The 23238-nt window shown below is 39.8% G+C and overlaps 3 protein-coding genes and 2 non-coding genes across 6 annotated transcripts; 3 read left to right on the top strand and 2 right to left on the bottom strand.

The window, feature by feature from the left end:
• The first annotated feature begins 1603 nt into the window (after positions 1-1603).
• On the top strand, positions 1604-7932 carry LOC135653409 (protein PHOSPHATE STARVATION RESPONSE 2-like). 2 transcript variants are annotated; one of them, XM_065175358.1, is made up of 9 exons: positions 1604-1931; positions 2593-2916; positions 3016-3167; positions 3767-3974; positions 4049-4125; positions 4216-4255; positions 4528-4585; positions 5591-5660; positions 7417-7932. In XM_065175358.1, exons 2-9 carry the CDS (start codon positions 2604-2606, stop codon positions 7696-7698), a joined length of 1200 nt encoding a protein of 399 aa, XP_065031430.1. In that variant the 5' UTR covers positions 1604-1931; positions 2593-2603; the 3' UTR covers positions 7699-7932. The 2 variants fall into 2 exon arrangements, with proteins under 2 accessions (XP_065031430.1, XP_065031429.1); XM_065175357.1 differs by having other exon boundaries at positions 1608-1931; positions 2593-3167.
• Positions 7933-9190: 1258 nt separating this feature from the next.
• TRNAG-GCC (transfer RNA glycine (anticodon GCC)) lies at positions 9191-9261 on the bottom strand. Its single transcript has one exon. It is a non-coding gene; the product is annotated as a tRNA-Gly (tRNA).
• Positions 9262-10787: 1526 nt separating this feature from the next.
• On the bottom strand, positions 10788-10858 carry TRNAG-GCC (transfer RNA glycine (anticodon GCC)). The gene has a single exon. It is a non-coding gene; the product is annotated as a tRNA-Gly (tRNA).
• Positions 10859-14513: 3655 nt separating this feature from the next.
• On the top strand, positions 14514-18883 carry LOC135652451 (protein NRT1/ PTR FAMILY 5.2-like). Its single transcript, XM_065173387.1, has 4 exons — positions 14514-14764; positions 15203-15420; positions 17321-17892; positions 17966-18883. The coding sequence occupies exons 1-4, from the start codon at positions 14644-14646 to the stop codon at positions 18822-18824; spliced, it is 1770 nt and encodes a 589-aa protein (XP_065029459.1). The 5' UTR covers positions 14514-14643; the 3' UTR covers positions 18825-18883.
• A 315-nt stretch (positions 18884-19198) lies between these two features.
• On the top strand, positions 19199-21100 carry LOC103970237 (protein bfr2-like). The gene is made up of 3 exons (XM_009383932.3): positions 19199-19480; positions 19580-19728; positions 19866-21100. Exons 1-3 carry the CDS (start codon positions 19397-19399, stop codon positions 20806-20808), a joined length of 1176 nt encoding a protein of 391 aa, XP_009382207.2. The 5' UTR covers positions 19199-19396; the 3' UTR covers positions 20809-21100.
• Positions 21101-23238: the final 2138 nt, after the last annotated feature.

Below are 23238 nucleotides of genomic sequence, written 5' to 3' on the forward strand. Positions count from 1 at the left end.
CAATATTGGGATACATGGATATCATTTCTCCAACTTCTCTGATGAACTTACTCGAAGTGATGAATGGCTCATAAATCCATTAATAAGGATTGCCATAAGCAAGATAGGGTCGAAACCGATGGCCCATGATACTGTTGTCTTAGTTTCGATCAAGAAACGAGAAGTCTATGGATTTCCTTTCTTCTCTTACAAGACAAATGGCATAATCTAATATGTTTCATACCTGCATAGGTTTCCCAAGCGTACACAACTCCCATTATCATCCAAGTCAAAGAAGGCAACAATCTAATATGTATTATACCTGCGTAGGTAGGTTTCTCAAGCGTACACAACTCCCATTGTCATCCAAGTTAAAGAAGGCAACATGTTGCTGCAGAAACACTCAGATGACAGATGCTTGCGGTGTTTTGTACTTTCAAGGTCGACGATAGCTAATGCTCGAGCCGAATTTCTAGTTCAAAGACACTGTGAGCACTCCTATCCTAATATACAAAGACGAGTGCTTGCATGAACAACAACCAAAAAATAGGACCAGCAGCATGAAAATTCAATTCCAGTTTCATGTGCAACTAAGCATTTGTGGCCGTCTTCTCCTTTCCATGATGGATGAACTAGGAGGTCACGTAGTCCTACTTTGAAGATGAAAGATGGACGAGAGAAACATGGAATACAGGTTCAAGTGAAGAAGTGGAGAGCAAGCATCGAAATCATCTTAGGAAGGTGCTCCTCCAGGTCAGTCCGGATCCTCCTTTCCAGCGTCACTGGCCATCCTACCTCACCTTCCCCACCCCACTCTCCCGCCGGGACGGAGAGCCTTCGAAAGAGCAATGTGGGCGTGTGCCGGTGACCGCTGCACCAACCGCGAGGGCCAGTTGTCTCCGCCTTTGGCGCGCCGAATCGAAGTCTCGAGGAGTATCGCGTACACGAGAAGCTCGTGCGACGAGAGCGCAGGGAGAGGCGCGGGCTCCTTCGTTGGTGCGAAGGGACGACCGCGGGCGGCCTTTGGGGCGCACTGAAGCCAACCGACTCCAGTGCCCCCTTCTTCACATTTCCCCTTTTCACCCTGGGCTTCGATGAGAATTACAGTCCTACCCCCTAACCAAACTTCCGGATGCCGTCACCTCCCTACTTCGGAGACTTCGCTATGATAGAAAATTGGGATGATAACCCACTAATTAAGTAACCATCGATAATGTTCATGCGGGTGGAAAAATAATTATGAGCTATTACACCTAATAATAATTCTTTGACTTCGTGTGCGCACCGCAGCAGAATCTAGCTTTTTGTCGGCGAGGACAAAACGAATCCAAATGTTATGATGCCTCACGCGAAGTCCTCAGTACAATTTGGTACTGCTGATGTTTGTTAGTACAAGATCATGCGGGAACTCAGTACAACAGCTCCATATCTAAATTCGGGTTAAATAGTTAATTTGGCTTAGCAATATGCTAATGCCGGATCAATTTAATCTCCCTCCATTGATTGACCGCAATTGTAAGACACGTGGATCGTGGAGTCGGTTTAAAGTTCATTTCCATTTGTGGTATGTTCCCTTCGCCTCCCCAAAGTTGCTTCCAAACTCTTCCGTATTCTGTTGTTGGTTATCCTCGATGTTCGAGCAACGTCCACTCCTACTCCTCGTTTCTTTTCCCGGTGTCGTGATTGGCTGAGCCGATGCTTGCGCAGCGGGGTCCGCAAACGGGAACGACGCCCTCGTGGTCAACTAAAGAAGGTCAAGTAGCGGAGGGTACAAATCAGTTTTGATGATTTGGTGTGGAAGCTAAGATGGAAGTTTCCTCTCTCTAGAGGGTTGCGACGGCTGCGTGTCTCGTCTGGCCACCGGAATCATTTGCCTCCCTCGTTCTCCGCCCAAGGCCTTCGCCCCTACGTCTCCGGTGGCAGCTATTCCCCCCTTTCGGCCCCTCGAGGAGGTGATACCCAAGCCGATTTGGGCAACTAATGCTCTTTTTATTATCTTGTTCGGTCCCGTTCGGTTAATTCGGTCGTGGCTGGAAATCCCATTTCGAGTTCTTGTGTTTCTATGGACAATCTCGAAAAATTACTTCTGTCGATTAATTTTCTAGTTTTCCTTCAATTTACGTGCATAAGATTGTTAGGTTTTGTTGAAGTAGCGTGTAGATGTCCCCTTTTCGATTTCGAGTTTTCCCATCTGTCCCCTCTTTATATATAATCTGTAGAATCTAAAGCCTCATCTTGATATGTTCCTCTTCGTAATGTTTTTCTTCCTTCCGCTTCATCTGGATTGTGGATGTTGTATTCACTTGACAGAATAGTGGTTTTAATATGTTGATTGGTTGTTTCGTTTTCGTTGATGAACTATACTTTGATTTCGAGATAATAGTGTTATAGGCATATTAGGTGAGTTGACTAAATGCTTAGTAGCTAACTCTCTCTCTATATATACACACACACACACGTATATTTATGTTATTACTAGTTCTAGTTGTAATACAACATCACCTTTCCTGGAATGTTCTGAAACTGGAGGAGGCTTAACTTTTGCAAGTTATTAGTGAGCAAAAAAAGTTATTTCTGGGCATCATCCTTATTTATGAGATCAATTATTTGCAGGAAATCTGTGAATGGAAAGAAATGGAAGTTATGGACTTATGTCATCATCTTTACCTGTTCTACCGACCCCCTCAGAAGAGAAATTTCCTAAGCTGACAGACTTACAACAAGTTTCTGTGGAGAGGGAAATAAGAAACATTGCACTGGCTTCTCACCATACTCCATTTATCTCTGATGGTGGGATTGTTGGATCTCTGTATTCATCCCCTTCAGGATTTTCTTCAGAACTTAATGGGTCTTCCTTTTCACTTCACGAGGGGCATCCTCTGTTTGCTGCACAATCACCGAGAGTTGGGGTCTCTTTGCATCCAACTAATCCATCATGTACAGGAACAATTCAACCTATCACAACTAATTTTCCTAGACAGTCCACTGAAGTAGCCTGGTGCCCAGATGCAGTTGATAACATTCTTGATTTTACAGACAATAACATTGGTGTGGGCAATCAAATGCCAAGCAATTCTGCCATGGTTTCTGATGATCTTAGTAAACAAAATGAGTGGTGGACAGATATAATAGATGAAGATTGGAAGGAAATTCTTAATGAGACAACTGCTATTGAATCTCAGCCAAAGGTATGTATATTGCATTTAATTGTGAATTTCATTTGTATTATATTGTAAAAGTTTGTTCAAGACTATCCGCCTTTTCTCCTTGTTTCTTAATCAATGTCCATACCCAGAACTATACAAGTTCAATCGTATTTGCTGTTACATAAAAGGGGCAAACATAATGCACAAGGTTATTGCTAATGTAGGATATGGGGAGGGTAAAATTATGTAGCCTTACTCCCATAACCAGAGAAGTGAGTTTCATGACTCAAATCCTGATCACCTAGGTTGAAAGGAACAATCTTACTATGATATCGTGGGTTTTGCTAGATAATTGACACTTCTTTGTTGTTGGCTGCAATTCTCTTGTTTCAAACAGATGGAAGATGGTGCCATCTGAATTTATCATAAGAAGGATAATCATATTGTAAATTACGTGTGCTACTGGACATTTTAGTAGGCAGCCCAAATCCGACAAGTGAAAAATTAAGGTGGACAACTAACTAGCATTACGTGCGAGTGTTCTAGAGGCAATAACAATTATGTTTCAAGTAGTTGTCATTGTAAACTTATTTACGATTGTGTTTTTTTACTTCTGATTAATATTTTTGGTTGTCATATAGGTTGTATACTCAACAACTCAATCTACACCTAATATATCAGTGCATGAGCCACCGATCCATCATTCTGTCCCATCTAATTCAGGAGAGACTTGTGCTGTTATTAGTTCGTCATCTGCTGCGACTAATGCAGCCAAGCCACGCATGCGCTGGACTCCGGAGCTTCATGAATGCTTTGTGGATGCTGTCAACCAGCTTGGGGGGAGTGAAAGTATGCTGCCCTTTCTTTTTCTGTTCATACCATATTTATTTATCAGTTGACCTGTTATTAATCTTGACCTTCAGAAGCAACTCCTAAAGGTGTGCTGAAGCTCATGAAAGTGGAAACCTTGACAATATACCATGTTAAGAGCCACCTCCAGGTCCCTGGTTTTTTTTGTTGTTTTCCTTCAGTTGGTGTGACATTTCTGTCTCTGCGTTTTAATTGTTTTATTATTTTTTTTACATTTCAGAAATACAGAACAGCTCGGCACAGGCCAGACTCTTCGGAAGGTAAGTAGAGTTGGACATGGCATTCATTTCCTCCAGAAACATTATGTTATACTGTTATTGATGTTTCCTTTTTCACTTTTTTTCTCTGTATCATTGATGAAGCAAATACACATCTAGGGATCAGCAGTTTTTTATTTATTGACAACTATTTTGTCTGCAGCACTAATATCTTTCTTTGCTTTTGTATAATTTCTTTAATGAATTTCAGTAGCTTCAGCTCTTTTTGTAACATTAGCCGGAAGCGATTATAACATTTGTTTTAATTCAAGCAGAGATATTCAACAAGAAGATCACTTTGAAGGAAGAAATCCCTTCTCTAGACCTCAAGACGTGAGTTGACTATAATTTAATGAGAAAATTTTCCCATATTGTTTCTATTATCTTTTAAGTAACTCTTGCTATATTGTTCTTAAGAGTTAAACCAATACTATTAGTTTATTGTCTTTTTTAACAATGCTAAACACTATGGTTGTTAGACATCCAAATAAAGTCACTCAATCACCTTACTTGAATACATAAAGTTACAGTCACTATGCCAAAGTATCTTGAGTGAAACACTGTGGTGTAGTGTACATTTTTGCAGCAAATTATGAAATATTATTAAGGTATATCTTCAAGGTTAACTTGAAACTTGATTCAAATACTTAAAGAAAAGAAAATAAAAGAGAAAACCTTGATGCAAGTAACCATTTGACAATGGGCCTAATGATTTTGGATTTATTTGGTTGAGTTTTCACTGGCCTTGGGAATATATTGTTGAGTCTTATTACTGTCTTTTAATTTTACATATCGGATGCTGGTCCTGACATTTACTTTGGAGTTAAGTTAATATTCCTTGACTACTTGTGTATGAAACATTTTGAATTTGAGTACAAACCATTTCTATTTTTATGTGCATAAATATCCTTCTCTTATGAACTATTTGATGTTTTCTATCTGGGGTGAAATGGATAAGGTACAGATTGGATAGTAAATAAACTATATCTGCATTCATTTTTAATCGACTGATATGAATTCAGATATGGATACCGAACAAATACTAAAATTTTGAGCAATATTTGTTTAAAACTGATATGAATATGAACCAGATATACAGCAGATACATTATTTTGATCTTGAGTATATATTGATCGAGCGGTTATGTGTTGGTATTCCTGTTTTACAGTGAAGCATCTCACTATTTTTCATCTTAAGGAAATTCCGTTCATAGTTACAGATAATTGTTCTTGATATTAAAGCTTCAACTTGGAAGGCTTGATCTTGCCTTCTAAGTTCTGTTCAGTAGGTTGTACTATGGTTGGTTGGATATTTAATGTTGTAGCATTCCAATGTCAGGAGTTTTGACCTTACTGAAGCACTGCAACTCCAAATGGAAGTTCAGAAACAGCTCCATGAGCAACTTGAGGTACAATTGTATGGTCAGAGTTATAGTCAAGCTTTACACATGATGCCTTTTCTAAGCTTAATCTTAGTCTTTAAAATATTGTTCGTTAAGAAATGCCTTGAAAGAATTTCATGGTTTGTTATTGAGCTGAGTTATCATTTTCTAGAATTCATCGCATGTAGAACAATTAGGTAGTTTGTGAACATATTTTTATTTGTACTCATGGTCTGTTATCGAGCTGTATTGTGACTAATTTTCTTCAAATTTTATCGTATAGATTGCAAATTTCCACATTTTCACTCATAAAGACATTTCTTGTAGTTTTTTCGGAAACAAAAGCTAAGCTTGTTCTATTTATGTTACTTATTTCTTTGGTGTTTGCATTAGCAGTATTCAACTACATGCAATTCATAGTATTAGTAAGATTGTGCATGCCATCTAGGACTCTTTTATAGGATATAAGTGTGTTTGCATTAGCAGTATTCAACTACATGCAATTCATAGTATCGATAAGATTGTGCAAATATGTCTTTATGCTGTCTAGGACTTTCTTATAGGATATGATGACTTTTGCTGCCACTGCTGGCCTTCACATTTCCTTGATCCAGCTATTGCCTATGTCACCATATGAGGACTTATCATTAACAACTTTTCATAATTTACAAAAGCCCTGTGAAGTTGCGAATACCATAAAAATCCTCCTAAAGTTATTAAACTTTCAAGAGTATCCTTTTGGATTTTCATTGACGCTTAGTTACCTATTATTAGGCCTGATAAGATTATTTGATAAATCAGGCCAAACATGCTGAGAAATGTTTTGTTCTATGGGATCAAGATCATAGCCTTCCAAAGTCCATTAAGTATAATCCCTTATCGTGGTATATAACAATGCTCAATTAGAAAAAAGAAACTACAATCAACCGAGTCAAGGGTCAGGCAATCTATGGATGAATCCAAGTCAAACCTCAATTCAACTTCAATTTCACTCTGGACCATTGGAGGTACAAACGACTACAATGGACATATATGACAATTTACGTTCAAAAGGCCATCCCTGGTACTTGCAACTCTGGAGGAGGATACATAAAAATTTGTATTACTAATGAAGGCTATATATGATATTGCCCCTACTTGGACCATGTCTTTGGGTTCTTGGATAATTATACTTGGTGGTTGTCGATTGATTGCATATCTTTCCTTATTTTACTACATAAATAATCTTGTATACTTCATGTTGATTTTATGTGCTTGGTCCTCTCTATACAATAAAAAACAGAGATCTGGCCGTATCTTATTGCTATCTCACCACGGTTAGGTTAGAAAATATAGGTAAATAACTAAAACTGTCATTTACATTCTTTCAAACCCTAGTAATGTCCACCAAAGAACTATCCTGGAGTGAAAAAAAAAAAGAATCTTGGAGCAATTTTCTCTTTAACCATACAACTAAAATAGCCTAAACCCCATTCTGTTTAGATTCAGTTGTGCAAAAAAATGGTACAGATTGTGTTTCCTAAATTTTTCACTTATAGTCTTGTGATCACCAAAGGGTATTTAGATCCATATACACATCCCAAATCTTGCTGAATGCATTTAGGGATGCTTGTCCACCACCACTCAGATGAATTCTGGAATGAATAGCCAACTCTCTAGTGGCACAGTAAATCTCGAAGCTAACGTGTTCAGTTTGTCTGTCTTTGCTGTTGCACATGTGAGAAGAGTGTTTTAGGTGAATACTCACTAACAGAGCTAATTGTCTATATGATTTCTGCCACAGATTCAGAGGAATCTGCAGCTGAGAATTGAAGAGCAAGGAAGATACCTGCAAATGATGCTTGAGAAGCAATGCAAACAGAGCATCCCGGTTGCCACCACTGTGGAAGGACCATCAACCACAGCTTCCGATCTAATGCATTCAACTGACAAGGTTGACGTCCCAGAGAACAGTGACGACAGTGCAAATACAAAAGAAGGTTCAAAGCAAGTTGGTAACGATGAAAAAATGCCTGACGCTGAACTTTCGGATAAAAAAGAATCGGCTGCTATCGGTCATTGTTAGTGTTATTTTTAGTCATTGTACCAAGTATCACAAAACAAAACAGGTTAGTGTTATTTTTATGCTTTGATTAGTTATATTATACCGTCGGACTCCTCTAGGTTAACTTGCATTCTAATGAATTGCAAGATATGCATTATATTATTGTCATAATGCATTTGAATGTATAATAAAGTTATGATGGAGTCAGTATTAAAAGAGGGCGGTGAATTAATACAGCGGATAAAATTACGTTGATTCGATTTTTTTTTATTTGATAAAACCAATATCGGAAAGATAACTTTAAATTTCGTTTGTAAACAAAGTAAAAACAGTAAGTAGGTAAGATAGTTTACGGTAAAGATAAATTGTAAGAATGGAAATGTAAACCGAGTTTTATAGTGGTTCGGTCGTCGTAACCTACATCCACTCCGTTGATTCCTCTTTCGTCGATGCCACCGACATCCACTAACAATTTTCCTTCAATGGGTGAAGATCAACTACCCCTACAACTTGATTCTCCCTTGACAGGTTTAAGAGAAAACTTTTACAACCCCCTTCACTCATCTCTTAAACAAGACTAACACTTAGAGCTTAAGAGAAGTTTTCACGAGATTACAACGTTTTGTTTCTTTTTGCTCTCAATTCTCTTGTATATATTAACCAGGTATTTATAGGCCTCAAGTGGATTCAAACTTGGAGCCTAAAAGTATCTCATCCCGGGTTTTTCGGGTCTTGACGGTACCACCTCTTGTAGTACTGACACTGGGCGATACCACCGCCTGACAGTCTCTCGGAGACTATATCTGGGCGGTACCATCACCTAACACAATCTCGAAGATTGTGTCATGACGGTTTCACCTGTTGGGTCACTGTTTGAGCCTTTCACTTGGTCCAACACAACCCAAACTTAGGCCTAGTTGGCCCTTAATTGAGTTGGTCTAATTACATTCTAAACCGACTCAATTAGCCTCTAAACTAACTCGATCTAGACATAATCGATTAGAAGTGAATCTTATGTTGTCTGGCATGTTATTGGTTCTTCCGACGCTTCGTCCGATCTTTCAGAGTATTGCTCAATCAGCATGTTGTCTTCTCGCAACATCTGACTTCCTTGGCGCAATGTTCGATCTTCTTAACCCAATGCTGAATTCACGGATCGAAGTTTTCTATCGACACCTCGACCGATCCTCCAGCCCGACGTCCAATCTTCTGATATATTTGTTCCGACCCAATGTTTGATTTCTCCTGCTTTAATCGATTTATCTTTTCTGATCGAAGTTAGTCATACATCACTTAAACGCAGATCAGATAAACACTATCAATTAGTTTCATCATCAAAATATGAGATTCAACGAAGCATGCATTAAAATTTTACAGTATATTTTGAAAGCAAATGGGATATTTTTGTTTGATTCGGTATCATTTTTCGTATAATTTGATAACATAAATAAACAATAAAACGGGTATATGGATAAGTAAGACAAGTGAGATAAAAAACAGTAACTAAAACAATTGCACCAGCCGGGAATCGAACCCGGGTCTGTACCGTGGCAGGGTACTATTCTACCACTAGACCACTGGTGCTTTTGTTCCTGATCGCAACTAATATTAATATGGATTAAAAAGTCATCCATCGTCTATCTCTGAAAGATTCCCTCGTTTGGCCTAATCTTAAATTGGATATTTGGATTTTTTTTTTAACAAAAAGTAGATTAAAAATTTAAATAACAATTACAAAATGCTCCATCGAAGGATTACCAATCGATAAAAATAAAAAATAAAAAACCTTGTATTTGGAATTTCCAAGACCAACCAGCTTATGGGCTGGAATATTACTACAAGGTAAGTTTAACACCATTGAAACTTGTTCCATCTATTAGATTAAGTGTAGTTTCTCAACTTTTATGAGACCATCCGAAAGAGTGAGTGCTTCAACAAAACATAGGTGAGAAGTTACATGATAGTTGTTCTCTAAATCAAGGATCTCGGATTCAACTATTGGGAGCACAAATGAGTCATCAGATTCAGCAAAGGAGACAAACTTTTTGACCCAAAGAGGAGATTTTGGTCATGGTTGCAATATTTGACATTATTTTTAGTATTCAAAAGAAACTAAAAGGCATTAGCAATAATAATACAAAGTATGTTTTAGAGAATTTATTCAAATCACATCCATGCACCTGTATGCCAATCATGAATTTTTTTTTTTTTTAATTGCATTAGAGCATTCACTGCTTAAGCAAAATATCTTTAAGGATCGAAATGATCATTAAAATGAAAGAATTTAAAACTTTTTATTTTTATTGAGGGATCATTTGGGTTTTAACCCTCACCCATCATCTAAGCATAAGTTGATAAGTTGTATGTTGAGAACAATAACCTTGTTATAATGGCACTAAAAATTTACAAGGTTGGTCTTACGGAGTTGATTTACACTAACTAACTTTTCTAAGTTAATAATGGTCTCATTAGTGGTCTTATTTTTATGTGATTTAGCTCATCTAAAGATAGCATGATTAAGAGTATCAAGCAATAGTATATCCCAATCTATTGATGGTTGGAAGAGAGTTGAATAGCAAGGAAGGATCTAACCATCGGTTTAAAATTATCATATTCCAACTAATAAGGTTTAAACTATTTTAAAAAACAACATCCCTTAATTATTGAATAATATAATAATATCTAATCGAGTAGAAATTTACTTTGAACCAAAATGATTGTTACATCATATAAAATGACTATCAATAAAGCCAACATTTATGAAATTATTATGAAAAATAAAATCCTTCAAGTTAAGAATAGAAGAAGAGAGAGCAAAATTACGATTACTAAGTTTTTTTTATTTTTATAAATAGTATTATAATTATTATATTAGAGCCATGAACCGATGAAATATTAATATAAAAGTTAATATTAATATTTCCATCATAATATTTTGATTAATTATGATCCACATGTTTTAAATTATAAAGAGCTTCGTACCATTTACAATCATTTTATAAGTTAATATAGTTATTTTTTCTTTTTTTATAAAAAATATATTAACACAAATAAACAATAAAAGGGGTAAAGAGATGAGTAAATAAGCATCAACAAATACAAAAACCAAATGCACCAGCCGGGAATCGAACCCGGGTCTGTACCGTGGCAGGGTACTATTCTACCACTAGACCACTGGTGCTGATGTGACATCCGATCTATATGTACTATTTTACCAAATGAATGGGTCATGTATTGGTACACGCACGAACACTTACATCAGCAGGAATCCTTCTTCTTCCATCTCCATCTTTGCTCGTCCTCAACACCCCCTCCTTTGGCTCAAATCCTTGATTGTCGTTTGACTCTTGGGGTACACCGTAGATCAAAGACGTGTGTATTAGCTGAAGTAGCCTATCCTTCTCGAAAGAGAAAAGTCACTTGGAAATTCTGCGACTTCGTGATCCAATGAAAGACGAGGACACCCACTTACGCCAGAATCTGTCTGACATTTTTCCGATAGAGACGATTGACAGTAGCTTATCCAACATATTGCGGTTCTGTCTCTCTCTCTCTCACTCTGATTTCTAAGCTCGTGATATAACTCGAGTCAGCATTGCTGCCTGCAACTTGAGCTGGCGGCTTGACCTTTTAAGCAGCGCAAACGATTCCTCCGAAGCTTCCGCTGCTTCATTGACCACATTTTTTCGGTGTTCGTGACGTGAAGATGCGCCTCAAATCGACCTCAAAGAGCTTCTTTTCTAGAAAGAAAATGATCACGGAGAAATCTAATACAAAAAGACAAATTAGCTCGACTGGAATCAAGTATTTGCCATGGCCTTTGTGTCTCCGGCAAAGACTAACGTACCGAAGCATTTGTGTGCTAAGAACTGATGTGACTAGTGATTTTTCTTGAATTTTTTGTTTGATATTTCTTGCTTGTGTATGCATCTTAGAATAGTTTTGTATCTTAGAATAAGTTACACCTAATAGACTATTTAGTCTATTGACTCTTCCAAATACATGTGAAGAAGGCTACTTTGTCCTTTAGTTGACTTACCTAAGAAAGACTTGTGTTCATCACCATGTGAGTGGACGATCTGTATCTGATGAACTCGCCACCCATTTATTATCATCAAGCATTTTGTTGGTGGACAAGTAATTCAAAGTAAAGAGAGAGAAAACAAAAAAAAAGAAAGGTGCAAAATACAATATACAAAAGTATTGATAGAGAAACTTCAAATACTTGCAGCTAATAGATAACATGAAAGGGACTGGGAAGCGATCCTTCTCCTTGAGAACAGGTTTTTTGATGTTGTAGTTTACTAGTAGTCAACATGAACTAATATTATTGTTTTTCTACATCAGATATTTAAGGGACCATCACTGACATAGCGAGTATATAATCCGCATTCTTTTTCTTTTGATTTCGGAAGAACATCTTTTATTATGATGAAAGTGGATCCGAGTCAAGGCAAGATTTGTAGCACATAATGATGAGTAGAAAATTCAAACCTCGAAGTGGAGGCATCTAATAAGAACTAATGACAAAGAAAGGGATCCGATCGAAGAGGAAAAGACCGACCAAACTACAAATTTCGAGGTCGTACGCTATCGTATGCCTGCTGGTGAAAAGACAGCAATGTGCCATTCACCGAGGCAGTCAAATTGCATTTATGAGTTTTGTCTACTCTACATGTTTTATATGCTCTCTTTTCCATGAAGACAGTTTGCATTCGTTTCTTTCTTCGGATCTTCGTCTGGTACACAAAGCTTTCAGCTCATCAACAAAGCGGCTCCCGATTCTTCTACTAATATTTAAGAGAGAGATGACGTCCGTCATGGAAATGAATTCCTGCTCAGATTGGATCTGCGGCGATGCCACGCCATCTCGCTTTCATCTCGGGGCGACCAGTTGACCGATCTGATAAGAGTGGAATTCTTCTTCTCCATCTCCTCGTTCAGCATCCCGTTCACTGTATGAACAAGTAAAAGACAGAATAAGAAGTGATGGAGATCAGCTTTGGTTTCTTCTCATTCGCTAACCACATGGGTATATGGACTATATAGTCTTCCAAGTGAACGGCATCGCAACTTTCTGACTTGTGGGAGCTCGCGAAGAGACTCGCGGAAGTGCAGCATCCACAACATCATCGCTTTTGGAATCGCCTACAAAATGGACTGGTGATGAGGAACACAGCCGTCTCCAGACATGCAACTTGCAGTGCCGACTGAATCTTCAGCTGGCACGAAGCATGGAGAGGTCTTTGCACCTCCTTCAGGGTTACACGAAATATAAAGGTAGAGAAGGAATCCGTCACATTTCGTGATACAGATGTGGAAGTCGACGGGAATATGATGGTTAATGTGAACAAGTTTCAGGATCAAAACAAAAATTGTCCGAAAAGCCAACATGGAAAAATCTAATCTAAGATGATATATAGGATGGTGCTTTTGTGGGCACCTGTTATGCACGGATCAAATTTGATCTCTTGGGTGTATGTTTGGAAACACTTAACGATATAATCGAAGAGGGATGTAAGTGTTCTTTTCTACAATGAAGAAAGATGCCAAAAAAAAAAAAAGAAGAAAGAGATGGGACTTTATTTTACTGTGAGTAAGAATGATTTGATCATGACAGGACGAGTAGAACAAAAGAGTGATCTCTTCTTTTATTGCATGGTTGTGTGTCCAATTTCCTATGACTAGTAAATGTGTCTCAATGAAACACAATGAACTTCAAAAATAAAGTAGCAATGAAAATTATAAGGGGAAGGATATTCTATTGATACTATAGAATATTTTATATGATTAACCCGCTTTAAAGGACCACTCGAGACACCGTAATAAAAATCAATTATGATTTTCTAAATTTATTTTATTATTATTGACTATTAATTTAAGCGTTGAAGAGATCACATCGAGAATCCCACTTACTTTGATCTTTATGCAAGTTAGTCGTAGGATAATTATCTGAGTCTATATCAGCTCTCATATATGTATTTTATTTTTTCATTTGATCACACTAAATCTTTTGTACACATAGATCAAAACAAATAAGGTTGATATAAGCAAGAATATTATCCCTATCAATGATCATAAGAATGTCAGCACTATTACTTTTCCAATTAGGATTGTCTCAACAGTTTTCGCAAAGTCTTTTTTTTTTTCAATGGTTGTCACGTGTGTAACACACGTAATCTTTCTTGTAATTGAGATCATTTTAATCAGAGCTAATTACATATTATCCCTTATAGCTAACTATATTTACTATTTAATTCTTTAAATTTTAAAATATTATATTAACATTTAGATTTATTTACCATAACGTAGGCAATTTTACCTATCAAAATACGAAAATAAATGATAAAAAATAATTTTAATATTTTAGTTTATGATAATGGACGACGACGCTATTAATGACCATGGGTAACTTTTGTGGATGAGAAGAATAGTGACGAAAGGTGAGAGTTACTTTGATATAGTTATCGAGTGGTTCTCACCTCTCGCCGATGCTCTCATTGTCCATGATAGTTACTCGCGACCCCGAACGATATTGTTATCCATCAGCATCGACATCGTTCATTACCATAAACTGAAACATCAAATTTTAAAAAAAAATTTTATTGATAAAACTGACAATGTTAAGATAAATGGATCAAAATATTTTATTTTCATAATTATAATAATATTAATATAAAAATATTAAAAGTACATATTTCGAGATATTAAAGGTAACTAAGCACGACGAGCCCTCTCGACCATAATGCAACGAACTCAATGACACTCCAATCTGGTCTTCGCTAAATGGAGAATGTTTATTTTAAGATTCCCATACGACATCTCACGTGTGAGCGTCACGATGCATGCCCACGGGAGACTCCATAGTCTCCGCCATTACTTTTCCCTTGGTTACCGGCGATCGGTCGGCTTGTCTTCCTCGTGAGTCTATAAAACTCCGAGCTGCTCCTCATCTCTTGGCGAGCCATGGCGGAGAACTCCGAGTCTGGGCGAGGGGAGTACACCAAGGACGGCACCGTCGATCTCAAGGGCAACCCCGTTCTCCGATCCAAGCGAGGAGGATGGACTGCCTGCTCTTTTGTCGTCGGTAATGCCCTCCCTTGTCTCACACTCCATCTCTTAAGGTTTTGTCTCTTCTTGTGAGTGTTGTGGCTCATGTTTGGATGCTATAACCATGGAGCTCAAGGCTTTGATGTCTTGAGAAACCTTCAAACTACTAAACTCCGGCAGTAAATCTCATCTGAAGGTGTCAAAGATACATGATGACTAACTGATCCACATGAACACCCCTGCGATTATAGTCTTTGAAACTTTCCTTTAGAAAGCACAATTAATCAGTAAATCGTTCAGTATGAACGAAAGGGCTTCAGTTGCTATCCTCGAATTTGGTATCACACACCAGTAATTACCGGCAAACTCACATCGAGCTTCCTATGTTATCTGTAGATCACTTCCTACCATGGTTTTTCGATCACCACCAACTGCCTGATTTCAATTTTTATCACGTTCTTTGACCAACTTGCAGTGTATGAAGCGTTCGAGAGGATGGCGTACTATGGCATCTCCTCAAACTTGGTGCTGTATCTGACCGACAAGCTCCATCAAGGTACCGTCGCCTCTGCTAATAACGTCACCAACTGGGTCGGCGCGGTGTGGTTGACGCCCATCGTCGGCGCCTACATCGCCGACGCGCACCTCGGCCGCTACTGGACCTTCATCATAGCATGTATCATCTACCTTTCGGTAAAGCTTCCAAGACCATCTTATCTCTTTGCTCGCTTTGAAGGCCATTGACATATAATTAGGTAAAACTCGCAAAGAAATATCTACCCATCACAACAGCAAAAACGGCAGTCGCAGTTACATGCATAATACTGCAAGGCCTGACTTCCAAGTCAACGGATCATTTTCTTTGTAGATACGAAGTTAGAAGATTAATCGTGTAGCAGAAAATGAAAACTAGATAAATATCCTCATTGAATCCTGACCACTACAAGGCCCTAATTTATGATTCGTGTACCTGACAATATAAGGGTCTATGTCATGTCTGCAGTATATATGACATCCGCTACCTCAGTCAAACTCTTGTATTCTTGGCTTCAGGTGTAGTTGCTAGATTCTCGTTTTGGATGAAGATGAACTCTAACTTAAGATTAAGGATGCGAGGTTATAAATGACTCAAAAGATCACGTTTCTTCGTCCTCCTGAAAGATACTGACTTCCCAGGGACCACTACTGTAACCCAATATGCAGACAGTTGAATCTTCTGAGATAACTATGCTCATTGTCCTCACTGATTCTCTTGTTTTCCCCGCCCACTGTCCATTTCTAGATCCCATGTCGATGGCTATTCGACATTCCAATCTTGCATCTTTGCCGGCAAAATATACTTTGTCCAAATCATTTGTACCATATGATTCCGCGATGATACGGGGAGGCTCATCTACCATGTCATTTGGCCTTGAAAACTTTGTTTCCTCGGTTGAAATCCATATTGTCTTGTTTGGCACTATAGTCAAACGTGTAATAGCAGGTATGCTGTCGTTCACTATTAGGATTGCAGTCTGCACTTCACGGCATGTGTTTTGACATTTGAAGTGAGATGATTTGAAGATGTCAAAACCTTATCGAACAGTTAGTCTAGTAAATGAATACATTAGACTACATCCTGAGTTTCTGTAACCCTAATATGTTCTTATCTTGAGTTCTTTGCTATGATTGTGTGATGTTTTTTAGTGATGTTCGATGTTCTAAGGACATCTTATAACACAGCCAAAGAGACTTTAGATGACTACTGTCAAAGCAATATAACCCAGTTTGATGAGAGCAGTTTGTCTACCCCTCCAAACATCTTGACCTGTATTAATTTGCTGGGAGTTTGAAAAGCTGACGACATGAACACTATTCTTTAAAGCACGGCGGTTTTGGCTCTTGAGGTGGTCGATTAGTCAATGGCCATTGATGATGAACTAATATTGACTCCGAAGTATTGTTCTCAAGTGATACACTCAACCATCACCCTGTAGGCCTTACGTCTTGGTGAAGAAGATTCCAATCTTCTCCCAGGATCTGATTGGTGCAGAGTATAATACAGGTCATGAGGTTGGTCAACCTGCATATTTTTCATTACGCTTTGACATAGTCTTAATTCTCTGGAAGAAGATGTGTCATGCTTACAATTTTGACATTGTTGCCCATTGCAATAACTATTGATCAAGAAAATGCGGCCTATAAACTTAGACTTGGATTCCTATAATACCTAAACGTCACATCATGAAATTATATATGGGAAAGATTGGAGGATAAGGAGGCTACGATGTGTTGGGAGTTGGGCGTGGCCAAATTCGCTTTAAAGCTATCTGGTCTTAAATCCTATAAAGCTCATAAATTGTAATTAAAAATCTTAATCATGACTAATTTTGATGTGAAATTTAGGTTCTGCCATTTTTTTTGGGACTTTATATAGCTTATATTTAGAACAAAGTCAAAGCATAGATCCATTGATTCATCTAAATTTACAAAAAATGAAGAAAAAAAAAGCTTCCAAGATGTTTTGTGGGAAAAGATTGCAGCTGTTATCAATCTTCTGCACAATCACAATGAATGTGTAAGCAGCTGACATACCTTCTCTCCACTCGCACAGGGAATGTGTCTGCTAACCTTGTCAGTCTCACTGCACTCGCTTAAACCGCCCCCCTGCGGAGCCAACACCGGCGACCCCAACTGCGACGAGAAAGCCTCGACGCTGCAGCTGGGCGTGTTCTTCTGCGCGCTGTACATCTTGGCCGTGGGGACCGGCGGAACGAAGCCCAACATCTCCACCATCGGCGCCGACCAGTTCGACGAGTTCGACCCAAAGGAACGCGCCCACAAGTTCTCCTTCTTCAACTGGTGGATGTTCAGCATCTTCTTTGGCACGCTCTTCGCCAACACCGTGCTGGTGTACATCCAAGACAACGTCGGATGGGCCCTTGGCTACGCCCTGCCGACCCTCGGGCTCGCCATCTCCATCGCCGTCTTCGCGGTCGGCACGCCGTTCTACCGCCACAAGCTGCCCTCGGGCAGCCCCTTCACTAAGATGGCCAGGGTTATTGTTGCTGCCGCGAGGAAGTTAACCGTTCGCGTGCCCAGCGATCCCAAGGAGCTCCATGAACTGGATCTGAACGCATATGCTGCAGACGGGATATATCGCATCGATTCCACGCCAACTTTAAGGTTTGCTTGAAGATTTTGATCGTTTGCATGCATAAGGTCAACCTTCAGTAGTATTCGTTACACATGCACGCAGGATCCTCAACAAAGCAGCAGTGAAGACTGGCCCGACGAGTCCTTGGATGCTATGCACGGTGACTCAAGTGGAGGAGACGAAGCAAATGCTGCGAATGATTCCGGTCCTGATCACGACCTTCATCCCCAGCACGATGTATGCTCAAATCAACACCCTCTTCGTGAAGCAGGGGAGGACTCTCGATCGACACATGGGGCCGCACTTTCAGATCCCGCCGGCGAGCCTCGCGGCCTTCGTTACCATCTCCATGCTCATCAGCGTCGTCATCTACGACCGGTACCTGGTGCCATTCATGAGGCGTTGGACCAACAACCCTAGGGGGATCTCTCTCCTGCAGAGGATGGGGGTGGGAATGTCGATCCACATCGTCATCATGACGATATGTTCGCTGACGGAACGGCACAGGCTCGCTGTGGCGAGGGAGCGCGGTGTGGTGCAGAGCGGAGGGGTGGTTCCGTTGACCATCTTCATATTGCTGCCGCAGTTTGTGCTGATGGGGATCGCAGACGCCTTCCTGGAGGTGGCCAAGTTAGAGTTCTTCTACGACCAGGCGCCGGAAGGGATGAAGAGCTTGGGCACATCGTTCGCGATGGTCAGCTTGGGAATCGGCAACTTCCTCAGTAGCTTCCTTCTCTCGACGGTCGCGCGCGTAACGAAGGAGCATGGCCACACCGGGTGGATTCTCAACAACCTGAATGCCTCCCACCTGGACTACTACTATGCATTCTTTGCCATCCTCGACTGCCTCAACTTCATCGCCTTCTGTGTGGTGAGCCGGTTCTTTGTTTACAGAGCGGAGGTGCTGGAACAGAGTGAGGATTCCCATCAGGGGGGCACAATAATTAGTGAAACTTTCTAAAAGGATTAGTCACACATGAAAAAGGGCATAGATTTCATGAATATTAAACAATTACATCAGCCTTGTCGTGTTATCAATGCAATGCTGTTGATGATTATTTCTTCATGCAAGTCAACGAAAATATCACTCGTCTCCACGTATCGAGTTCTTTTAATGATTTCCATAATGGAAATCAACGCTCATTTGATCCACTTATAGGATAATGGATGGAAATGATAATTTCAATTTCCGAAAAATTCAAGATGAGTTGACCTAGTCAACGTCGGCGATGATGAAGACATGCACGGGACCCACGTGCGCACATCCCGATGCCGAGGCTGGGTGTAGGAGCGTGCACGCGACGCTTGGCCTCACAAGGTTCGAACGCATTCGTCCTCCAACGGTCTACTTCCTCGACACCCTCAAAAGGAGCACATCTCCCGATACACATCATCCCCACCACCTAAAGCCATCTCTTGTTCTGTGTTCGTGATGAGGAAGTTCTCGGGACATTAGATTGGCTCTCCCCACAGCAAGCATCTCATAGCTGGGAAATCGAGAAAAGACACAGCACTCTTGTTCTCCTCTCAAGCATGGGGTGCTTTCTTGCCTGCTTCGGAGATGTCAAGGATCGAAAGCGGCGTCGATCGCCTAAGAAGTCGCTTCCGCTTGAGAGGGTACGCCCGATTCGGTTCGGTTCTCCAATTAATTGGATTGGGTTTTGAGCGTACGGTTGATATATGCTGTTAACTGGATTTTGTGCATTCACTTGTTAGGTGCACGAAAGGTACAGACTTTCGCGTTCGAATGTTTCCCGGAAGCAGATCACGCCGATGCCCCTCATGCCGAAGGTTTCGCCGCCGAATCTTCCGGTGGATACAGTAACTGACACTCTTCTGCAGCTGAAGTGCCACGATTTAATCCAGTTAGTTCAAATAGTTGTGTTGCTAGCTGTGATATTGAGTTCTTTCCCTTAGTCGCTTTTCATATGTTTGTCGATATGTCGACTCGATCCCTTCTTGGACATTTTGGATTTCTTTTAAGCTTTGATTTTGTTTGCAGGGAGAATCTTGCGCACGGGAGCTTCAGGCGAACCAGGAAGAAGGTTACGTTCGATTTGAACGTCCAAACGCATGAGTATGTATTAGGCGATGAAGGTCCTAAGTGTCCATCGGAAGATGACGTAGCGACCGAAGTTATAGACGAGGAGAGGAAGCCACATAAAGGGCAAGATAAATCTTTTACCAAGTTTGGATCTTTCCCCTCTAACCATAGGTATCAGAACTGTGGAAGCAGCGATGATGACGAAGGCGTCAGCGAAGAAGATGAAGAGGACTACGAGGATAGTGATATCGATGAGGAAGAGGATAACGAGGATGGAGATGAGGAAGGGTCATATGATTTCCTCTTTTCTTTGGCAAACGATGATGAGCCGCAAGGTGTTCAAGAAGCTAATAGCCTCTCCTCCTCCCCTGATAGGCGGCCGATCCTTCTGGCAAGAGGCAACACACGCGATAGGAGACAGTATGTGCACTCAGTACTGAACCCTGTAGAAAACGTGTCGCAGTGGAAGGAAGTCAAGGTACGTGCGGCACCAGCGAAGAAGAATTCCACGAAAGAAAACGTTGGGGCAGAGAAGGAGAACCAAATGGAGCCCATGGTCAAAGTCAAGAAGCCTACCAAACAGAAGGTCTCAGTGGAAGCCAGCCTCTCGAGCTGGTTGTCGTGGTCGGAGAATTCGACTGTGGAAGGGCCTGAGTTGAGCAATTCACATGATCGGCCGAACTACTCATGGTTTAGCCAAGAGGAACGACGGCCTGTTTTGGGCGACGTTAAGCAAGCATCAGTTGCATCTTCGCCCGGGAGGTTCCCTAGCAGGAGCACGGAGGAGATTCCAATCTTGGGTACTGTGGCTGTGTACCGGAACTGTAAGAACCACGGAGATGAGCACACAGGCATTCAAAATACCATCAGCAAGTACGGAGAGATATACCGAATGACATAGCACATGAATCTTATCGAAGGTGTGGGAGCACTCGTATCTTTGTTTGGCTGTCGTAGGATAAGACACTGAACTGGCACTTTCACTCCTTTCCAAGTGATCCTGGAGAGGGCTCTACAAAATGGTGTGCTGCATGAATACTTTCCAGTAGGATTTCAAATTCCCAGTTTCACTGCTCTGATTCCTGTCATATCTTTCTCTTTCTTTGTTGTGTTTTTTTGGGACTCGTTTATCGAACAAGATGATGTGTATTTGATTGAGCACGACAATTAGTATTCCATCTTTGCCTAAACAATCTATTGATCTTAATTGTTATAATATTGTAGATGTCTTTTAGGGTCCTAAAGCATATATCCAAGCTCATATCATGAATCAATCACTGGTTGGGTTAGATTGATTCTGCAGCTCCTTTGCAATAGTTCTCTCTATCACACCAATGGTGGTGAAGCTGTCATTAGCAAAGGAAACAACTCTTTGAACCGGAAGAGATAATTTGCTTGAGTATTAAGTTTGAAATTATTTTCAGTGTTCCAAATAAATCAAAACCCAGTAGCTATGATGCTACGAAGCCTCTCTTTGGATGATTTGTTCAGGTCATCATAAAAACTTTCAGAATTATAAGAGAGTATTAGCTGCAAAAGGACAAAAAGAAAGTGCATAGGAGGAGCATGCAAAGAATAAATGAGTAGAAGAATAAAAGTAAAGGTTGCATAAAAACACACTGACCAATTTAGCAATGTAGAAAAGTAGAGAGCCAGTTGGAAGATTATTGTAGCTTATTATAAAGAAAGATTTTGATTTTAGAAGTAATCCTTAATCAACAATTATTTTCAATTGTATTAAGCCTTTTCTTAAGCATTTATAAGTACTATTAATTATAGTAAAACCTATTAGTATTAAAACTCGTACGATTTAAGGTCCAAATGATTATCATTAGATTGTCGAGAGAGATGAATAACACATATTCTATTCAAGACATGATAATGACTATAATAAATCAACGAATGATGATCCGTTGAATGAGACAGAAAATCCGAGAGCATCTCCCGAGCATCTATATTAAAGAATGAAGGTCATTGATTGAGAGAGATATTCTTTAACCAAGGATCTTCCCCAATAGTATTTGAGCTATCACTATCAATACATAGTCTAAAATCACTTTTAAAACTTTGAGCAAGTTGAAAATACGATGAGATGTTTTGAAAATCTATTGGGAAAATATGGGTGGCAAGAAATTAATGATAAAATTGATAAGTACTTTTTTAAATGAAGGATTAGCTGCCACAAACTATTTGATTATTGTCATAGAGTTCCTTAACATGAACAGATATGTAGCCTTTTCATAATATTTATCTTGCTATGTCATATGTTGCAGCATAGCTGTTTCATGTGTTATCAACTCATAATAGCAGATAAGTAAATGATCCATTTCCAGCCTTAGAAAAAAAAAATATTATTTACTCTGCCAACAAAGAATAGGAAAATCTTAATCCACATTACTTATGCTTCAACATAGAGTTAATTTTATGTGTCAGGTTACGCTCATCTACTTCTTACAGTTCAGTTAAAAAGCTCTGACAGGGATTTGTACCAAATAATTACACTGATAAATTAGCTACAATAGTCTCATGGATAGGAAGGCGAACTTAGTACACGATCTAAGTTCTAGCAGTGATAAGATGTCGACTGACTTGCAGATGAGACACTTTGCAAACCTCCTCGTTTCCATTCGTTTGGTATCCTCCCAAGTCTTTTCTATCTTGCTACTGCAAATCGTACCGACTGTTGCATCTCTCTGCTGCATTCTTTTCTCCTACTGCCAATTAGATACTTTTGAGTAGATTGCAAGCAACAACAGCATACAAAGCCCATCATCTTCCTTCCTCTTCTTCGTGACTTTAGTAAGGCCATCTGAAATGATGTTGTTTTTTCTTTTTGTACTGAAGAATAACTTTACGAGTGTTGCATCCAAGCAGCTTCGAAGGTGCCATTATACTTTATCAGTTGAATGTATAGCCGTCTGCATTACCACAATTATATCATGGAAATCAAAGCATATATAAGTTAATCCCTCTATATATATCACTTCTACCATATTTTTCCATTAATATATTATATATATTATCGATTCCTAATTGTTTTGTGCCTTTACAATTCATAAAAAAAAATGTTGAAGAGCTAATTACATATTATCCTTTATACTTTGATCTTATTAGCATTGATATGGCAAAAAATGGCGAACCCCACTCCTGGCAACGTCCCCCGCACGCGGACAGGCGCGGTGCCCCAGGAAGAGCAATGAGGGTGACGGTCTGCGTCCGGACGTTAGCCTCGCTGAGCCCACAGCCCCCTCAGTTGACCCAGCACAGTAGGACGAGACAGAAGTAGGTAGCGGTTGAAGCTCGCCCATACCCTGCGATTCCCCGGTCCCCT

The sequence above is a fragment of the Musa acuminata genome, chromosome BXJ3-11 (assembly GCF_036884655.1).
Source record: "Musa acuminata AAA Group cultivar baxijiao chromosome BXJ3-11, Cavendish_Baxijiao_AAA, whole genome shotgun sequence".
Lineage (NCBI taxonomy): Eukaryota > Viridiplantae > Streptophyta > Magnoliopsida > Zingiberales > Musaceae > Musa > Musa acuminata.

Excerpts from the sequence above, each read along its gene's own strand:
- LOC135653409 (XM_065175357.1), top strand. The coding sequence starts at position 2,604 with ATGGAAAGAAATGGAAGTTATGGACTTATGTCATCATCTTTACCTGTT. Across the intron at positions 3,168-3,766 it reads CTATTGAATCTCAGCCAAAG|GTTGTATACTCAACAACTCA; the intron begins GTATGTATATTG and ends GTTGTCATATAG. Across the intron at positions 4,586-5,590 it reads CCTTCTCTAGACCTCAAGAC|GAGTTTTGACCTTACTGAAG; the intron begins GTGAGTTGACTA and ends TTCCAATGTCAG.
- LOC135652451 (XM_065173387.1), top strand. The coding sequence starts at position 14,644 with ATGGCGGAGAACTCCGAGTCTGGGCGAGGGGAGTACACCAAGGACGGC. Across the intron at positions 15,421-17,320 it reads CATGTATCATCTACCTTTCG|GGAATGTGTCTGCTAACCTT; the intron begins GTAAAGCTTCCA and ends CCACTCGCACAG. Across the intron at positions 17,893-17,965 it reads GATTCCACGCCAACTTTAAG|GATCCTCAACAAAGCAGCAG; the intron begins GTTTGCTTGAAG and ends ACATGCACGCAG.
- LOC103970237 (XM_009383932.3), top strand. The coding sequence starts at position 19,397 with ATGGGGTGCTTTCTTGCCTGCTTCGGAGATGTCAAGGATCGAAAGCGG. Across the intron at positions 19,481-19,579 it reads AGTCGCTTCCGCTTGAGAGG|GTGCACGAAAGGTACAGACT; the intron begins GTACGCCCGATT and ends TTCACTTGTTAG. Across the intron at positions 19,729-19,865 it reads AAGTGCCACGATTTAATCCA|GGAGAATCTTGCGCACGGGA; the intron begins GTTAGTTCAAAT and ends TTTTGTTTGCAG.